A 19,383-nucleotide genomic window follows, 5' to 3' on the forward strand; every position below is an offset into this window, starting at 1 on the left:
ACTGTGGGTTAAATTTGGATTTATTTTTTTGTTTGGTTCGAACATCCCAGTTAGGATTGATGTCAAAATCAGATAGATCGAGGTAGGAAGGATCAAAGGAAACATCATCCAGGCAAGCCAAATCCACTAATGCTGGAATATCCGAAATAAGTAGATTGGTGTGTCCTGTTCGCACTTGGGATGTTTTTTATATATTACAGGTAAAACCGAAAAACCGCAGAAATTCACGAGTTATGGTAAGCTAAGCAACCCTAACTCGCGCTACCCCTGTGCACTGCAAGGACTAACACCCATGACATCAAAGATGACATCACAAATGTCATTGATTAGATGGCTGATGACATCACATGTGTATAAAGTTTTAATAAACACCCTCCACATGGGATTGTCATTATAATGTTGGCAGAAACTATCAGAAATCATTGGAAGAACTATCATGAGATACATAGTTCTTTAAGGAATGCATTGCCTTAAACACCATTGCATTACAGATTTCTTTCCAGTACATGCGCCCAGTCATGTAGAAACATTGCATTTGTCTACAGCATGCGTCATACAGGTGCAATAATCAAAATCTTCGGATGTTGGATCGTACAATGATGAATGCTTTCGTTTGAGACCTTTCTGCTGTGTGACACATGCAATAAGTGCCTACAAATGCCTCTCTTACTACATTACTGTATTACTATACACAACACATAGAGACCACAACATATACAAATATGAGCATACATAGAGAAAGTAAAGTAAACAAAAAAGTACCACCAGAAAGTGTTCATACCCTCACCATTTATGTTCTTGCACAGAACTCATTGCTGTGTTTTAGGCTAGATTATTCCCCTATGGATATGCATCTTATGATGTGACTCAACTCTTCGTAAAGTAGCGTCAGAGCATATGAGAAGGGTAAGGTCAACAAATATAGCATCTTTCCCTCTTTTAGTTCCTGACTCCAGGTGAAGAAATGCACCCAGTGTACATATGTCACTGAACAAAAAAAGAGTTAGCCACAATTGTGATGTTATCAGTCATGTCATGAATGACATTTGTGATGTCATCTTTGATGTCATGGGTGTTAGTCCTGCAAAAACCAACAAAATATGTCCCCACAGGTTACATTCTACGGGTGATGCGGTATATCAATTACCTGTGTACACCTCGTTTTCTCTGAGCAAAAGGGGCAAAAAAATTGCAAGAGTGAAGGATCACTGCTTACTGGGTGTGCTAATCAGTATTCCCAGATGGTGTCCTAGTTTTGTCTGAATGTTCAAAGTAACATCTTATATGTACGTAGAGGCAACATTGATGCCATTATCTGGCTCATTTCACTGAGTTTTGTCACTTGACTGAACATCAGGTCTAACCAGAGACTTCAAAATGCTTTTCATCATTTAATTCAAAACATAAAACAATATTTTATACAAGAGCCTCAGCAACATTTTGCAAAACATGTAGCAGTATTCTTTTAAAGTAGGCTCAGCTTCAAACATATTACATATCGCAAAAATCATCTAAATAGAACACAAACCATACATGACAATAGTGGGTAAGTGTCAACAAGCAAGGCAGAAAAAACTGCAAAATAAGAAGAAACAGAAACAAAAGTAGCAGAAAAGGCCAACGATATATGTTCCAAAATGTCAAAAAGGATTCAATTATTGTTCGTTGTAAACATTGGGGGTTGATGGCTAGTGTAGATTGGTTCATGTGTAAGCACTAGCCCACCATTTCTTACAGTTCTGCTGGGGTCTACGTATGAGGCCTGGCCTTCCAAGCACAAGGGCCACCCCTTGGAAAAGTCAACCAGGCGTGGTCAGATACGTTTCGGCGTGTTGATCTAAAACAGAAAACGCCTTCCTCAGGAACAGAGGCCAGATATGTAAGAATTATGCCCCTGGGAAATGAGAGAGAAAAGAATGAAACACAACCCAGAGGCAACTCATATATGTGAAAAAGTTAAAAAGTTGCTAGCTCTCCAATCCTGTCCCAACACCACTTCACATTAGGGGCTAAAAATAATGAATAAACTAAGCTAGACAGTAAAGTGACTAAAAGTTGGAGAAGAAGAAGAAGATCAAGCACCGAATGAGAATGTGTAATAATTCAACATACACAAAACGTTAGTGCTCCCAGGTAGCAGAGTAAAAGATACACGTTAGTATGTAAAGTAAATAGGTAGCCACACTAGGTTCTCCTCAGGGAATCATGTCACACATGCAGATGAAGTCGCCTATTGAGAGTAAAGCAGGAGGAACAAAAGATGACACAAGCGCCATTCAACAACGATTGTCTTATCATTAGTTAGTAGAGGGTGTATTAATGAGAATAATCCGTCATCCCCCGATCTAGCCCTACGTGTCACATGGAGAGAGACTTACTCGTGCTAAGGTAACCTCAATGGTAGCCCAAGTCAAAAAAGGTATCTTTACCTGAACTAGGGCTGTGACTAGGGCAAAAGACTGATGTTTCAACCCAAATTCATCAATGACAGCGCTGGGGTGCGAAATTGCTGAAAAGCGCTGAGGTAAACTGCAACAAATGCAGCCTGCACCAAGTCAGAGTGACTGAAGGAAACAAAATGAGTTTGCACATATGTCAGCCTTGGTGCCCAAAAACATCAAGAAGGTAGAATCTGTCCAGACAGCATAAATTAACAAATTGCGATAGGCTGTACCTTATGCTGCAGTTATAGGGAGCACCATGTATAGCTGCGTGTTGTCGTCTTTCTTAGCCTCCCAGTGACGGCTGCGGGCGTTCACCTATAAAAGCGTCTGCAGAGAGAATGCAAGTAAAGCATATTTAGAAATGCGGTATCATAATGCGCTCACCGACACTATAGTGGAAGCTCCTGTCATATGCGAGCCGCGGAATGAATGCTTGCAATTACTCAATGTCACGAGACGCTCACCGCAGCTTCAACCGGGCTTTCATATTGTGTGCGGAACACGGGATACAAACTTACCGTGTTGTTCACTGGTGCCATCGAGTAGATGGAACGCACGGCAGAGTATCCACGTCTCTATGGAAACTCAGTACTAGGTACGCGGCCTCTATTCAAGGAAAGAGCGACATGATCTGATTGGTGGTCAAACATGGAATGGCACCCTGCATACATCTAGCTCTCACAAGTAAAGTCTGCAAGTGGCTAATAAAAAAGTAGCCTAAACTGCACGCGGATCTGCTGGTGGTCATACCAGTTTTGTGTAGAGTATCATGCTGCTTCACTAATGCTACGAAGCTGCATCTTATAATAAAATGCAGTGACCCAACAGTGTAAGGGTTAGAGTACATCTAAGTGTATATGTGTGCACCCAGTATAGTTATAGTCCCATCCTCGTATGGGCTGTATGGTCGCACTGTAGCCTATAACTCTGGAGGGCTCAGTAATGCAGTCCATAACCGTGCCTGCATAAAGACACAAGACAAGATATTAAAGTAGAGGGCACATGGCCCATGCTCCCTGGAAGTACCATATTCAAGCTCAACCGACTCAGGCCCATGTTAGATTGCGGCAAAACAAAACCACGATAAACTGATGTAATGCTGTACAAGTCATCTTAGAATGATGTAGGCTCAGTTTTGTAGCTGGAGTGATGTAGTTCGTGCTGTATCTGTGGTGGATGCAACATGGTGACACTTGAGTCAAGGCAAGCTCACTCAACAGATTTATCGACTAGGGAGTGGGTGATGCATATCCATTGGGACCCAATCGTGAATTCATGCTGTAGGTCCCTGAATTCAGGACTGTAGTTGGTAAGTAGGAGATACTTCATTGAGACCTCTTTGTCTGTCAAGTTTTCGCAGACGGTGGATCCATCTGGATTCTTTATTATTCAACACTCTCTGTGGGTTAGAATTGTTTTTGACCATATCAATAACCCACCATTGGATGTCCTCGGGGGAATGGGCAAAAGCGACATAGTGGGATACCATTGGTGCTTGATGGTTCTTGCATCTAATCCTGGATCGGTGTTCATTGATTCTCGTGTGGACTGGTCTCGTAGTCTGCTCCACATATCTCAGTCCACATGGACATTGGATACAGTATATCGCATTCGCTGTTTTGCAATTAGATAAAAAGCGTATATCCCATGTTCTATGTTCAATTTTGAAGTTGGACATTTTCTTAGTGAATGTGCAGGCACGGCAATTTCCACAAGGGAAATGGCCTAACAATGGTTGAAGAGTTCTGTGACTTGTGTTAGGTGCGCCATGGCTTGTGGAGTGCACCAATTTGTCTCTCAGGTTTCGCGATCTTTTAAAGGCAAACAAAGGTTTGCTTTTGTCTGGGAGACAACTGCTCACCATCGGCCAGTGCTTTAAAAGTGTCTTCTTGATTGCAAATGATTGTGTGCTGTAGGTTGTGACACATGTTATACGATTCTGGGTTTGACTTCTCAGACTAGGTTCCAGCAAATTTCCCCTGGGGGTAAATCTCGCTCTTATAAAGGCGTGAGATACTAATTTCTTGGGGTAGCCTCGTTTTTTCAGATCGCTGGCTAATTTGTTGGCGTGTACATAGTAATCGGCAATCTCTGTGCAATTTCTCTTTTAGAGATCTTGGGTGGAAGCTCTTAAAGTGCAGAAAAGTATTTCTATGCATTGTTTTTTTGTGCAAAGAGCAAGCAAGATGTCCCACTTTAGCTTGGATACACAGGTCCAAAAAGTTAATTGACGTTTTAGAGTGTTCCATTATGAACTCGATGGTGTTATGTTGGTGGTTAAGGTAAACAAAGAATTTCTGTAGGGACTCGATGTTACCCCGGCATAAAAAAATCACGTTGTCAATGTATCTGAGCCACTTTCTAATATGTGGTTTATAGATGTTATTTTCTTCGAGGACATATCTCGCCTTGAAGGCTGCCATAAACAGAATCGCAAGGCTGGGAGCAAAGGCTGCTCCCATCGCTGTGTCTCTTGTTTGCAAGTAAAACTGTCCAGAGTAGACAAAAAAGTTCCATTGTAGTGCGATGGTCATCAATTCAACGATAAAGGCTGCTGTAACCCTGTGTTGGGTGGCCTGATGGATGAGAAAAAGATGGACTATCTCTATCGCCTCCTCCTGAGGGATGTTTGTATAAAGCGATTTGATGTCCATCATAACTAAAAATCTTGTTCGCCGTGAAACGGTTGACCCTCAAAAAAATGTATGGTCACTGTAGTGTCTTTAAGGTATGTAAAGGTTTGTTGGCTGATGGGTTGCAAAAATAGGTCTATAAACTTGCACAAGGGTTCCAAGATGGAACCACAGCCTGACACAATAGGCCTCCCCGGAGGGTATATTTGATTTTTATGAATTTTGGGGAGGCTTTAAAAAGAGGGGATCCTTTTCTCTGAATGGTTTAAATATTCAAGTTCTTCCTTGGTGATCCATGAGCGATCTGCTGCATATTGAGTCACCTCCCTGATCTCATTTTCTATATCAGATGAAGGGTTCTTTCGTAGGGGACAATAGCTACGGGTGTCTCCCAGAAGATTTAAAACCATGCGGTTATACCCTGTTCATGAAAAGAGGACAATGCCTCCCCCCCTCTGTGGAATCAGAAACTACAATATTAAGGTTTTTACACCATGCAAAGAGAAATACACCAACACGGGCTTGTAAAGATTCCCGGAATCTTTATTGCAATACTGTACAGTTTACAAAACAAAGTGCACAAATAGCTATTTGGCCGTCAGTACATCACAGAGACCACCAGCAGGGTTCAATGTGAGCAGTGAACAGAAATTACTAGCTGGACATCAGCGTATTTATACAATTTCTTCATAACGATGTCCAGACTCCTACAAGTTAATCATGTACTGGGCTAGCGCCGCGCCAGGTTCATTCCTAATTTACATATCTCGTGCATGCGGTTTTACCTTTTAATACATTTACTAACAAGCACTATTATTCTATGGGTTTAACTTTACACTCTTTACACATTGCTTTAATGCAGGTCAAACAGATGTTTTGCATAACATGTTTTAACAGTGTTATTGTTCTTATATACTTGTAGGGTAACATCACCGATTCAAGTAATCCCCTGATCCCGAGGTCAACAAAGGACAAGGTCTACATGACCCTAACATGTAGCCTGCAGGCAGGTTGGACATTAACTCTCCTACAAAGGTTGAAGAGGTTAAGTTAGAACAAGAGAACACATGTCGGCCATTTTAGGCCACGGGGTGACTTTGCACGAATAACTAAAATGGCAGCTTTGACCTAAAATGGAGGCTCGATTAACTTAAGGTTACGACCTTGCAATGCAGATTTTCTTGCAGAGCGACTGGGCATAGGCCAACATATACAATGAGGACGAAACAATACTATATCAGTTTTAACAAACCCTCCTTTTGGCCTAGGCCAAGCGCTAAACTACCTTCAATCACTTTGCAACTAACTCCACATTTCAGTGTCTATACACCCTGAATCATTGTCAGACATATCTATTGCCATTAGATCTGACACTAGAGTTTCTTTCAACACATACTCCTTGGAAACCTTATCTGGGCGTATATTCTATGCCCTAATACACTTGTTGCTTGCGCGCAACACCCCCCTAATACCGAACATATACCAGGGAGACACTGCATACAACAACAAAGGAATAGAAAACTACCCAAGATAATCAGCAGGGCCGAAAACAACTTCCATCCCCATGACCGTAGGAGGTCCCAAAACCATGTACTAAGTTCCCAGGTTCCCTCAGGAACATGTACTTCCGAACTAAGAACATGTAGATTTTGGATCGCCCTAAAGATTGTTGGAGAGGAGTCTGGCGCGTAAACACAGCAAGCGGACCCCACCAATGTACATACTCCTCCACTCTCTGCCAGAATGACATCTAATGCCATCCGGTTCTGAAGAGCTACTAATCTTATCGCTTTCTGTTCTAACGTCATATTATAGAGTATGTCAGTGGTCCGGTCGATGGTTCTCCCCAGTACTCTCGCTAGTCTCCTGATATCTTCTGAATTCGTAATTTGCCCAAAAAATGGCACAAAGGATTTCATGATGTTTCCTAGAGTTTGCGCTGGAGTATCCCCCTTCACACCTCGTCGCAGACGAGTCTTCGAAATTTCTGCAGTACTGGCAATAAATACCCCAGGTAACAGAATCCCTAAATAGCAGATTCCTTGCCAATCCCTGGGCAACCATGGAAATGCCACATTACCGCAAACGAAATAGACAGGTTCACCTACGTACAGAGGTCTGTTCTCACTAGTCAAATTCGCAACGTTGACGCATTTTCTAAAATTAGCCATTGACCGTGTTCCATTCCTCTGTATGCAGAAGGAAACTGAATCGGGGCTATGGTTAACAGAATAAGATGGAGGCGTGGCATCCTTATTGCCTATAGGAGCCATTTTGAAAGAGATCAAAGACTGAAAAGGACGAGACAATCTATCAGAGGGCCTAACAGAAGCAACGTTTGGCTTACTACTATTTGCAAAAAGCGAACATCCCAGGGGCATCAAAACAAGTTTTTCAAAACTATTCAAATTTGTACCATCAAAGTTCCATGAGATGCTGTCATTCCATCGGCCAAAGAAAAGTGCTCTAAGAGAAGCATAACAAGGAGTTGTCAAAGGTAAAGGATGAATGTACCAATCTAGCCCCTTATCCCCATGTGGCGGTAGATGTGAACAGATCCAGCAGTTGGTCCTATTCAAAATTGCATGAGTGGCATTCATTATTAACAAAATAGTATTATTCTGATAATTCCGTCTATGCGAAGAATCTATAGGTGACAAGGTATGCAATTGCACGGAAGGAGTGGGGAAAACAGATACATTTTCAACAGGTAAAAAGTCCTCTAGCGGATATGCTTCCTCCAGATACCATAACCCAAAACCAATAGTTACTACAAACCCAGTTATTATTACTAAAAGGCAACAATACATTTTCAGGGTCCCCTTACACGCTTGATCATTGGCTCTGCTAGCCACATATTTATCTAAAAGTTCAGTGCGAGCGGTAGCGGGTGCAGGCATCGTCGTCTTCAATCGAAAAACACCAATTGTTTGTTTGCTGGCGACTCCAGTCGCGCGTCTTCTTAATGTCTTTCCCACAACCCTTAGCCCACAGAATCCTTTCGTACAGTCGGGCCAAAAGGCAAGCCCTCAAATGATTTCCTCGATCGCAGAGTCAAACCGTGCCGTACGTCTATCTTCTTGGACGTAAGTTATATTTCACAATTTCCGATGCTGAAGGATCAGAGAAAACTATGTCGTCACTTCCCACTGCAGGTGGCGAGTGAACGGAAATGGGATCAGAAAATGATTGATCCGGAAGTACCACTGTTGGAGAGTGCGGAGACAAGATGGCCGTTTTGTCTGGCCTTACGAACTCTGGACCGGTCTCCGATACTCTCTTGTCGATTGTTGCTGTTTCGGGCACGTTGGTTACAGCGTTGGAAAGGGATTCTGTGTCTTCTGTATCATATGGCACGGGCTCCGGGATCCGTTTGGTGTGTGTCGCGTGGATCCAGTTCTTTCGCCCTGCTACCTGCACAGCAGTCTGGGTGACTAGCAGGACCTGGTAGGGACCACTCCACCGAGGTGCAAGGCAAGTCGATCTTTCAAAACTTTCGTGAGAATCCAGTCCCCTGGTCGTAGACTTTGACCGGGACCCTCATATCGTACAGGTAATGCCTCTCGCACCTGGTGATAAATTGAAAATAGATTTTTAGTCAACTGGTTACAGTAATCTGAAAGAAGTACATTCTCTATATCCCGCAATGAGTGACTCTTAGGCATACCCCAAATATTAGCAAGTCTTCCCATTACCACCTCAAAGGGAGAGAGCCCAGTCTTAGTTTGAGGGGTTGTTCTCATCGACAGCAACATGATCGGTAAGGCGTCTGGACATTTTAACTTGGTGCCGGCACACGTCTTAGCGAGCTTGTTCTTTATAATGCCGTTGTGCCTTTCCACTAATCCGGCACTTTCGGCATGTCTGGCCGAATGGAACCGTTTATCAATCTGCAATCCTTTGCATATTTGTAGGATTACGGCAGCGATAAAGTGTGGCCCATTATCCGACCAGATGACTCTCGGCAGCCCGAACCTAGGAAAGAACTCCTTTAACAGAGTTTATGCTGTGGTTATGGCTATTGCATCTCTAACAGGGAAGGCCTCAACCCACTTGCTAAATGCACAAATGACAACCAACACATATTTAAGATTGTTGCAACGTTTCATCTCAATAAAATCAAAGTGGATAACTTCAAACGGAACAGAAGGTGGAGCAAAACTTCCTCTAGGTGTCAAAGTACCTTTTCCTATATTGTGCTGCAAGCAGACCATGCACCCTTGGACAAAGTGCTCCGCAATTTTGAAAATGTTATCATTGGCCCATACACTATGTAACATTTTAGTCAATTTACGTGCGCAGACATGGGTCGGACCATGAGCCATAATGACCATCATTGTAATATAGGCGTCAGGGAGTAACCATTTTCCTTCAACATTGTCCACCCAACACCCATCACCATCCAATCTCCCTGCACCCTCGACCCATTTCTTGGTCTTCTCTACAGTAGCATCTGCTTGAATGTCTTTTACAGAATTGATACTTTCACCAAAAGTGCAAACATTTACAGTTTCCCTTTACAGCATACATTTCTGAACTAAAATCAGTAGCAGTTTGTTTAGCTATCTGATCAGCGAAAGCATTCCCTTTTCCTATATCGTCTGTAACCTTTTGATGTGCTGCACATGTTATAATGGCTAACTGAACAGGGAGCGCGAGCGCTGAAAGTAATTGCACTATTAAAGTGCCATGCTGTATTTTCGTGCCATGTGAGGTCAAGAAACCTCATTCTTTCCACAGTCTACCGAAGTTGTGAACTACCCCAAAGGCATACTGACTGTCGGTATATATATTTACCGTAAGCCCTTCAGAAAGTTCACAAGCTCGAGTTAACGCTATAATTTCTGCAGCCTGCGCGGAATTATGCATAATTCTTTTGGTTTCCACAATCGTGCTTAAAGTAGTGACGGCATAAGCAGCCGTGGATGTACCATTCGGAAGTTTGAAACAAGAGCCATCACAAAATAGCTCTCCTTGTGGGCTATTCAAAGGCGTGTCTTTCAAATCAATTCTACCTTTAGTCTCTTGTTCTGTAGTGTAAAGGCAATCGTGTGACGTTTCATCACCATCAACAGTATCTTGCGGGACAGGTAAAAGTTCAGCCGGATTTAGTACACAACACCTCTTAATTTGAATGTGGGGAGCAAACCAGATCAATTCGTATCTTGTCAATCGTGCAGAAGTAAGGTGTTGTGTTTGAGTTCTATTCAATAAAATATTTACAGAGTGAGGTACCATTAGGGTTAACGCAGCAGCAGCAGCGACAGCTCTCAAACATCTCGGCAAAGCGCATGCAACAGGATCAAGGATGGATGAGAAATAGCCGCACGGCCTATTCTTCTCTCCATGTTCCTGCGTTAACACAGCCAAAGCACACCCATCACGTTCATGCACATACAACACAAAGGCCTTTTCATAATTTGCAGATCCTAAAACCGGTGCCGAACACAGCGCGGTTTTGAGCAAATCAAATGCTGTCTGGTGTTCCAAAGTCCATGGCAAGGGCAAAGAAATGCCCTTCTTTGTCAAAGCCAGCATTGGTTTAATCGTTAAGGAAAAGTTAGGGATCCACAATCTGCAGTAAGAAGCCATACCTATCAGGGCTCTAATTTCCTCTTACGTATTTGGGACAGACATGCCAGAAATAGTTTCTATCTGTTCAGGTGTCAACCTTCTTCCCTCCTTTGACAGGAGATAGCCTAGATAGGCGACCTCCTGACAACAATATTGGAATTTCTTGAGTGAAGCTTTGTGGCCATGTTTTGCTAGATGACAAAGCAACAACACGGCGCCTTCTTTACAGGCACGCTCGGAATCAGCAGCCAAGAGGAGATCATCTACATACTGTAGTAACGTGCAAGTAGTAGTCAACTCGAGAGTATCGAGTTGCTCTTTCAATGCTCTACTATAAATACTTAGACTCTCAGTGTACCCTTGTGGTGCACGAGTGAATGTGAACGAGCGTCCACCTAGGGTAAACGCGAACAAATACCTACTATCCTTATGTATAGGAATACTGAAAAACGCGTTTTTAAGGTCAACAACACTAAAGTGAGTGGCAGAAGCCGGAATCATAGTTAGTATCGTGGTAACATCAGGTACAATGGGAAATTGAGGAGCCACAATTTTGTTAATATCACGCAAATCAATTGTAAATCGAAAAGGAATCGCATTATCACCTTTTTTTATATACTGGCAAAATCGGACTATTACACACACTACCTGTAATTTCCTCAATTACTCCACGATGTACAAAATCAGAAACTATACATTTCAAAGCCTGTTCGCCTTCAACTGAAATCTTATATTGCGGGATGCGAGGCAATTTTACTCCATGCTTCAGAATAATTTTAACAGGGTCAATTTGAAGAATGCCCACATCATTATCATCAATTGCCCATAAGCATTCCGGAATGTTACTGAATTCTGGCGGTAAAGGTCGAGTCAAAAACTGAGAGGCGAGTGATTGCTGAGGTGAAATTGTTAACCGAACTCCGTCTGGGGAGCAATGTATTACTGCATTCAATTCCTTCAACAAATTCAACCCCAGCAAATTCTCCCCACAGTTCGTAGTAAGTAGAAATGGACACTGCTCCATAAAGGGACCCAGTGTTATCGGTACCAGCAAAGAGACCGGACAAACTACAGGTGTGCCTGAAAACCCTACGGAAACGTTGGACTGCCCTGACAGGGGAATGTTTGGAACCCGTGAATGGTCAATGGAACACTTTTGCGCTCCTGTATCTACTAAAAATAGATGCTTCCTATTTCCCACCGCCATCTCAACGTAGGGGCCTTTCTGATGAACGGGAATAGGCGTTGGTTCCAAATCCTGTTTTTGGCAATCCTAACGAAACAGAATGTCATCAAAAGGAAGCTCTTCAGAGAGGTACGCGGCAGAAGGGTGATAAAAAATGTTTCTATTATTCACATTCGATACTTGTTTATCCTGTGAAGGAGGTTGCTGTGATTCTGGTGCAAACTGACCTCTGCCAGGGCCCCCTGCACCTGGGCGACCTCTGGATCATCTACCCATGTTCCCAAATGACCTTTGCTGCAAGGTCGGACATTGTGCGTGCCAGTGACCTTCCTGTCGACAATAGGCACACTAGTTAATGGTTATCGGCGCCAGGGGCGTACTTCCCTGTGGAATGTATTGACCTCTAAATTGATTACCTCCTCTAGGATTTCTAACAATCTGTTGCAATAGTACTTTTGTTTTTAGGTCACCTTTTTTTTTCTCAAGTTTTTCCTTTTCATTATTTACACGATTTTCATATTACTGCGCCATGTGCAGTACTTCTGATTGAGACTTCGCCTGCCAAGCGCTTTCGGAGGACATAATCTCTAACTGGATGTCAGGCAGCAATCCACGTACAAATTTGTCGACAAACAGCCTTTTCCCCGACTCTGTGCCTAAGTCTTGTCCACTGAAATCTGAAAATACCTGTTCAAACCGATTGAAGAACTCGGTCGCTCGCCAGCTGGTCTTTCTCTGTAGAGCCTAACCATGTTATCCCATGTATCTACTAACCCAGGTACATCATCTACAGTCCTAATCTGTTTCCACAAATCAACTGGCAGGAGCACGGGAAATAATAAATCAATATCACTTAAGGTGAATACTGATGATTGTAAGACCGACTCTATTTCTTTATAGAACCCCGTCGGATTCTTTCTTATATCAGGAACAGATTGCTTTATGGTGTTCACTTCCTGTCTTGAGAACGGGATGTGAACAAACTGCGATACGTAATGTGCAGGAATGTCCCCCGCGAGTATTCCTCGTGCAGCATCGGCCGCAATCTCAACTTTTGGGACAAATGTCGGAGGTACCTCTCTCATAGGCAACTGAGAAATAGGCAGCTCCGAACGCTTACTAAGCAACAGAGCCAAATCAAGCGCTAAGGCAGTCGAAGAGGTATCCATCGAAAAGGCTCTCTTATAAACACTCAACAATTCTGCGGGACAACAAATCTTTCTTTTTACACACTCATTCTGCAGGTATTCTACCATAAATTGAATCACTTTCTTTTGCATTTCTAAAGTATACTGACCATGCATGTCACATACTTCATCTGGAGTTATCGACATATCCGAAATCCATCTTATTGCATCCTTTGTACAAATTCGTGCCTCCTCACCTATCAATTCACGGCGAGGAGAAAACCGTTTCTGTAAGAACATAGTACCTAAACTATCATCATCTAATTCTTCATTCTGTAACTCTTCCAACTCTTTCTTATACCCAAAAATCCTCTTGACATGCTCATATACTTTCTCTGCAGTATCTCTAGACAACGCTAAGGCGTTCAAATCCTGTAACCCTTGTAGGAGATCTACATCATTTAATCTATTCCACATTATACTCAATTGAATTCCTAACCCTTTAATAAAAACATTTTTCTCAGGAATACTTTTTAAGTTTTCGAGTGTGGAAAAAACATCCGCTTGTTCACCCTTCTCCATACAATGTTTAGCCCAAGCAATCAATTCCTTCTTTTTATCTTGGGACACAGTATTACGAGTCACAACCCTTGATCCCGCTCCCTGGTCTACTACAAGCGATACGGAATCAAGGAAGAGTAAGAGTAGGCACATTCTGAATGTCAACAGGTGTAGGCAAGGGGGCAGGCAAAGGAGCGGCGGCTGGAGGAACAACGGGAAGAACAGCAGGGAGGGCCGGAGGAACTATAGGAGGAGGAATAACAACAGGAAGGGGCAAAGCACCAGGAGGAGGGACATACGGAGGTTGTGCAGAGGCACCGGGCCTTCGTTCATGCAAAAGTTTGTTAATCAATTCATAGGACGTATGAAAATCTTTCGAAGGGTAGATTTTGTGAATGCCTAATTGAAACGCTCTGTCCGTGTTCCTAACTGATTCCAATTGCTTATTTTGATCATATAACCGTGCCTTTTCGACACTCGTCATATGTCGACGCATATGCTTCTCTCTATTCTTTTGTTGCTGCAAAGCTTCTGTTTTCCAACTGTGCAATGCGTCAAATGCTGCAGGTCTAGCCTTTTTCTTTACCAATACAGACTCTAAATATTCTATACGAGGGATTTCAAAGCTACCATTGGTTGGCCACCGAAGATTAGAATTATGTCTGGTCTGTCTGTGCCAAATGTCATTAAATGCTATACTACCAAAGCCTTTCTTACAGTACATAGTACATGTCGGCGACCCCTCCTGTGGTGCGGGACGGCTATCTTCCAAAGATTGTCTGTCGCTGCGGAATAATGCCCTGAAGCAGGCAGACAATTTCCCAGGCATATCAGAGTTCTGGTGTTACCTGATCAAATAATTGTGCTCGCGAGTACAATGCGCCAAATTCAAATTGTCAGGGTTAAATTAAGAATCGGGTCACGATTCACCTGACCAAAGGACTGGGAGGCCTGATCAGATTACTAAGAACAGTTCTAAGGACCCACGTGTCTGGTGATTTCGGCAAATTTACCCACCTCGATATATGGACCCTCGTCAAGACGACGTCTCAGGCTACAGCTCACCGTTCAGGGATCGGATCGTGCTGTTCCGCCGAGGAATTCGCTGCTCGTCCAGAGGGGCCGTTTTGTTCGCACCGTCCGATCCCGGTCCGATAGCCGAGCCAACCTTCAACGAGACTAAGTCAATCTTGAGGGTCCCTATTCGGGCGCCATCTGTGGAATCAGAAAATACAATATTAAGGTTTTTATACCATGCAAAGAGAAATACACCAACACGGGCTTGTAAAGATTCCCAGAATCATTATTGCAATACTGTACAGTTTACAAAACAAAGTGCACAAATAGCTATTTGGCCATCAGTACATCACAGAGACCACCAGCAGGGTTCAATGTGAGCAGTAAACAGGAATTACTAGCTGGACATCAGCGTATTTATACAATTTCTTCATAACGATGTCCAGCCTCCTACAAGTTAATCATGTACTGGGCTAGGATCGCGCCAGGTTCATTCCTAATTTACATATCTCTTGCATGCGGTTTTACCTTTTAATACATTAATCCCGGTCCGATAGCCGAGCCAACCTTCAACGAGACGAAGTCAATCTTGAGGGTCCCTATTCGGGCGCCATCTGTGGAATCAGAAAATACAATATTAAGGTTTTTATACCATGCAAAGAGAAATACAACAACACAGGCTTGTAAAAATTCCCAGAAGCTTTATTGCAATACTGTACAGTTTACAAAACAAAGTGCACAAATAGCTATTTGGCCATCAGTACATCACAGAGACCACCAGCAGGGTTCAATGTGAGCAGTAAACAGGAATTACTAGCTGGACATCAGCGTATTTATACAATTTCTTCATAACAATGTCCAGCCTCCTCCAAGTTAATCATGTACTGGGCTAGGATCGCGCCAGGTTTATTCCTAATTTACATATCTCATGCATGCGGTTTTACCTTTTAATACATTTACTAACAAGCACTATTATTCTCTGGGTTTAACTTTACACTCTTTACACATTGCTTTAATGCAGGTCAAACAGATGTTTCGCATAACATGTTTTAACAGTGTTATTGTTCTTATATACTTGTAGGTTAACATCACTGATTCAAGTAATCCCCTGATCCCGAGGTCAACAAAGGACACGGTCTACATGACCCGAACATGTAGCCTACCGGCAGGTTGGACATTAACTCTCCTACAAAGGTTGAAGAGGTTAAGTTAGAACAAGAGAATACAGGTCGGCCATTTTAGGCCACGGGGTGACTTTGCACGAATAACTAAAATGGCAGCTTTGACCTAAAATGGAGGCTCGATTAACTTAAGGTTACGACCTTGCAATGCGGATTTTCTCGCAGAGCGACTGGGCATAGGCCAACATATACAATGAGGATGAAACAATACTATATCAGTTATAACACCTTTTCTGCGGGTTTAATGATCAGATTGGGATTAGATGTTAATTCTTCCAGTGCTTTCTTCTCTTTGTTGGAGAGGTTATTCCTGACCTGATGATTGGTATTCTGGAGTCTTTTTAGGTTGTTCAGAATGCATTTTGCAAATAAGACAATTTCCTGGGCCACCTGGTTATCTGATGGGGTGAAAGTAGAGGGAACCCTCAACCCAATGTCTAATACAGTTTCATGTTCCTCATGTTCACAAAAGAAATTACTAAGTCTGACTTTTTGAAAGAATTGTTTAATCTCTACTTCCGTTGAGTACCAGTCCGTCCTGTTAGTAGGGACGTAGGAAAGGCCCTTTGCAAGGAGCTGAGTTTGTTGGTCAGATAATATTACCTCTGACAGGTTAAAAACTGGAATTGTTTCAACTACCATATTTGTTGTCCGAGGGGTGTACACAGCCTCTATTGGTTGTATCCTCTCCTGCATGGCCATTGCCGCCTTCTGCCTCCCCATGTGTCCCATGGCTGGCTGTAAAAATCCCCTTGGTAACCTCGAAACTAGCCTCTTCCTAAAAAAGGTCTTTGGCCCGTAGTTCTAAAGGTTTGTTGGGGTCCCGGTTGGTATTGATCTTCCCCTGCAGAGTCACTGCTGGTGTCAGAGAATGTGACCCACCTCCTAGTACCTCTTCTATTAATGTCCGGTCTGTTGGGATCTTTCTTGATTTTTTTGTTGCAGAATTCCACACTGAGGTATGGATATATTCTCTCTAGTCTAAATTCTTGAATATCTTTGCTGAGTTTTTTTGTTTTTTTGGACAATGTAGATGTTTTAAATTCTTCGAAGAGCTTGTCAATCTCTCTTAATTTATCCTCTGGGTTAACAATCAGAGGATTAGATTTAAATTTGAGTTCATCTGGCTCGATCTCCTTCTGTAGCGTTACCGCTAATCTTTGTGCTGTTGATATCGTCAAAGCCTTCAAATCTCTACTACATTTAGTAGCAATTTTACTGAAACCCGTTTTGTATTCTTCCTCTTCCAGGAATAGTCCTGGTTCATTGTGTATAACCAGTCCGGCTGATATGATGCTCGCTCTTAAGTACTCTCTTAAAAAGTGACCATACAGTTCTGTTCTAAATCCCTTTTTCTTCAGTTTTAACAATTCTTCAGTATTACTTTGTGTTAGTATAGGAGCTGCATTGCTCCCTTGGTCAAAAAACGAAGGGCCTCCAATGATATAAAGTATTTGTTCCTCACTGAAGCTTAGTGTGGCATTCTCTGCCATATCCTGGCTGATAAATGTAGAAACAGAGAAACAGTGTAGCAGAAAAAGTGAAATAGTAGATAGTTGTTCAGAGAAATAAAGATAGAAACATGAGAGGATAATAAAAGTAAAAAGGTAAATAATCGGGGAAGCCTGCTGGAGCCCTTATTAGAGGGCAGGCTGGGTGTTAGTCCTTGCAGTGCACAGGGGTAGCTCTAGTTATGATTGCTTAGCTTACCAAAACTGGCAAATTTCTGGGGTTTTTCGGTTTTACCTGTAACCATAACATCTCTGTAACAACATTTGTCCATTGAATTGCATAGGTTTTTACTAGTGCAACTTAACTATAATGTCCCTTTATCAACGTTTTTTGTCAGTGAATTTCATTGGTTTTTAGCAGGATACCCTTAGTTTGTAAAGAAGAACTGTGCAACATAGTGCAATTGCTGGCACCTTGTGAATGCGAATATATAGAACAAGAAGAGTCAAGGCTACCTCTCCCTTCGGCGCTAAGTGGAGGTTGACACACCACAGGAGTCTAATGTAACATAATTAGATGACACTAGTTAGGCACACATAGTTAAAACAAGATTTATTCTAAAAGAAAATTTACAAAATGGTGACATCGAAACAAAACAGAAAGAATTATCAACTGTGTGTGTGCAAAAAAAACGAGTTAAGTTCAACATTTTTCACAATACTCAATACTAAGATGTTTGATGAGCTATAGAACATTACATAGCACATTACAAAAAATGTCTTCAGTGGCACACAGTCCTTGTTGCAATGACCGCAAGTAAGAAAAAATGTAGGTGCAAGTATACGCATGTGTATCTGTTCCTCTGTGTCCTGGTAACATTGCCACTGTGCAGCATATGCAAAGGAATGTTAATTAGGTTGGGGCGTCCACCCACGTCCTCCAGGTAGCTATACACATAAACATCCCACCTGCTGTACCCTATAAATAGCCAGCATCTCCCAAAAGGGTCGGCGCACATGTGGCGCACATTTAGTCAGTAGAGAAGAGGCAACAGTGTGCCTAGGACACACATGCACGTGCACACAATGCATTCCACCCAAAACGCGTCCAGTGGACAGCCATCCCAAAGGAGAACAGTGGCGACGTCACCATGCGACCGCACCCACGCTGCACGTGGGTTCTTATTTCGGGGGTAGGAGCTGGACCCTCGCACAGCCACAAAGTGCAGGGTTGAGCAATGTACACAGTGTTTATCGGAAAGTACATGCTTACAAACACACCACAATGTGCCGTTGCACATGTATGTATGTATGTTTTAGAAAAATGTAGGCCTGCTTTCCTGGTGAAAGTTGTCCACAGCAACCCTACAAAAGGGCACACCCCAGAGGTGCTGTGCAATCTGTATGCAGCTTTTCAGAACAGGGTGGCAGGCCACATAGGTTTGCCCTGTAAGTAATGGTGCACCAAATCTGCTGTGCTACAGTGCGTCTGCAACTAATAACAACCATGTCAGTCCGGCTGAGTACGCACAGTAATGGAGAAAATTATGAATGGGCCTTGCTGTGACCCACACCCGCAGCTGTGATAGTCCCCATTGTCCCAATCTCATGGGTAGCTAGTGGCAAAGGGGAGTATTCACACGTGCGTTTCCCCAAGGATGGCGAGGGCTGTGTCCCAATGAAGCAGAAACATTCCTTCTTCCCTTTCCAGTTTCTTCTTTGCAGCACGCCGTCATTGCGTACTGTTAAAAAGTTCCACACGCTTCCACCAATGACACTGAAGTGCTCTCCATGTAACAGTATCAGTTCTGTACAACAGGCCTCTGCGTACACACCACATCCAGAAACGTTGTTGCGCAACCCCTGTGGCTCCACAGTCCTATTTCCATGGCCGACATCCTGAAAATCCCTGGATGTGGCTTTCGTGCTGCATGCGAGCGTGGGGGAATAACTTGCAACCAGGGTAGGGGGAGTTTGTTGTAAGGGGCAGCACTGAAAATAACTTTTTTTTTTCTTTTTAGATGCTTCTAGATAAACACCTTTTTTCACTTTTTATTTGATTTTGTGTTTTCTTGTGCGGACATTGTTACAGTAAACTCTTCATCGCATCTTGTAGACGGGCAAATAAAACAGCATTACCAATGGGCGACAAAAAAATGCCACTTGCGGTGAACAATTCCACATTTCCACAACTAATGAGGTCATTGTT

The 19,383-nt window shown here is 42.8% G+C and overlaps 1 protein-coding gene across 1 annotated transcript in view; it reads left to right on the top strand.

Annotated features, from left to right (window-relative positions):
• LOC138553491 (uncharacterized) overlaps positions 1-15,755 on the top strand; it is a 51,447-nt gene extending 35,692 nt beyond the window's left edge. The window contains exon 4 of the mRNA XM_069642538.1: positions 15,624-15,755. Coding sequence (XP_069498639.1) covers positions 15,624-15,755 — 132 coding nt within the window. The remainder of the gene's footprint in view (positions 1-15,623) is intronic.
• The last annotated feature ends 3,628 nt before the right edge of the window (positions 15,756-19,383 follow it).

Source organism: Ambystoma mexicanum, chromosome 1q, assembly GCF_040938575.1.
Source record: "Ambystoma mexicanum isolate Mex_15411 chromosome 1q, UKY_AmexF1_1, whole genome shotgun sequence".
NCBI classification, from domain to species: domain Eukaryota; kingdom Metazoa; phylum Chordata; class Amphibia; order Caudata; family Ambystomatidae; genus Ambystoma; species Ambystoma mexicanum.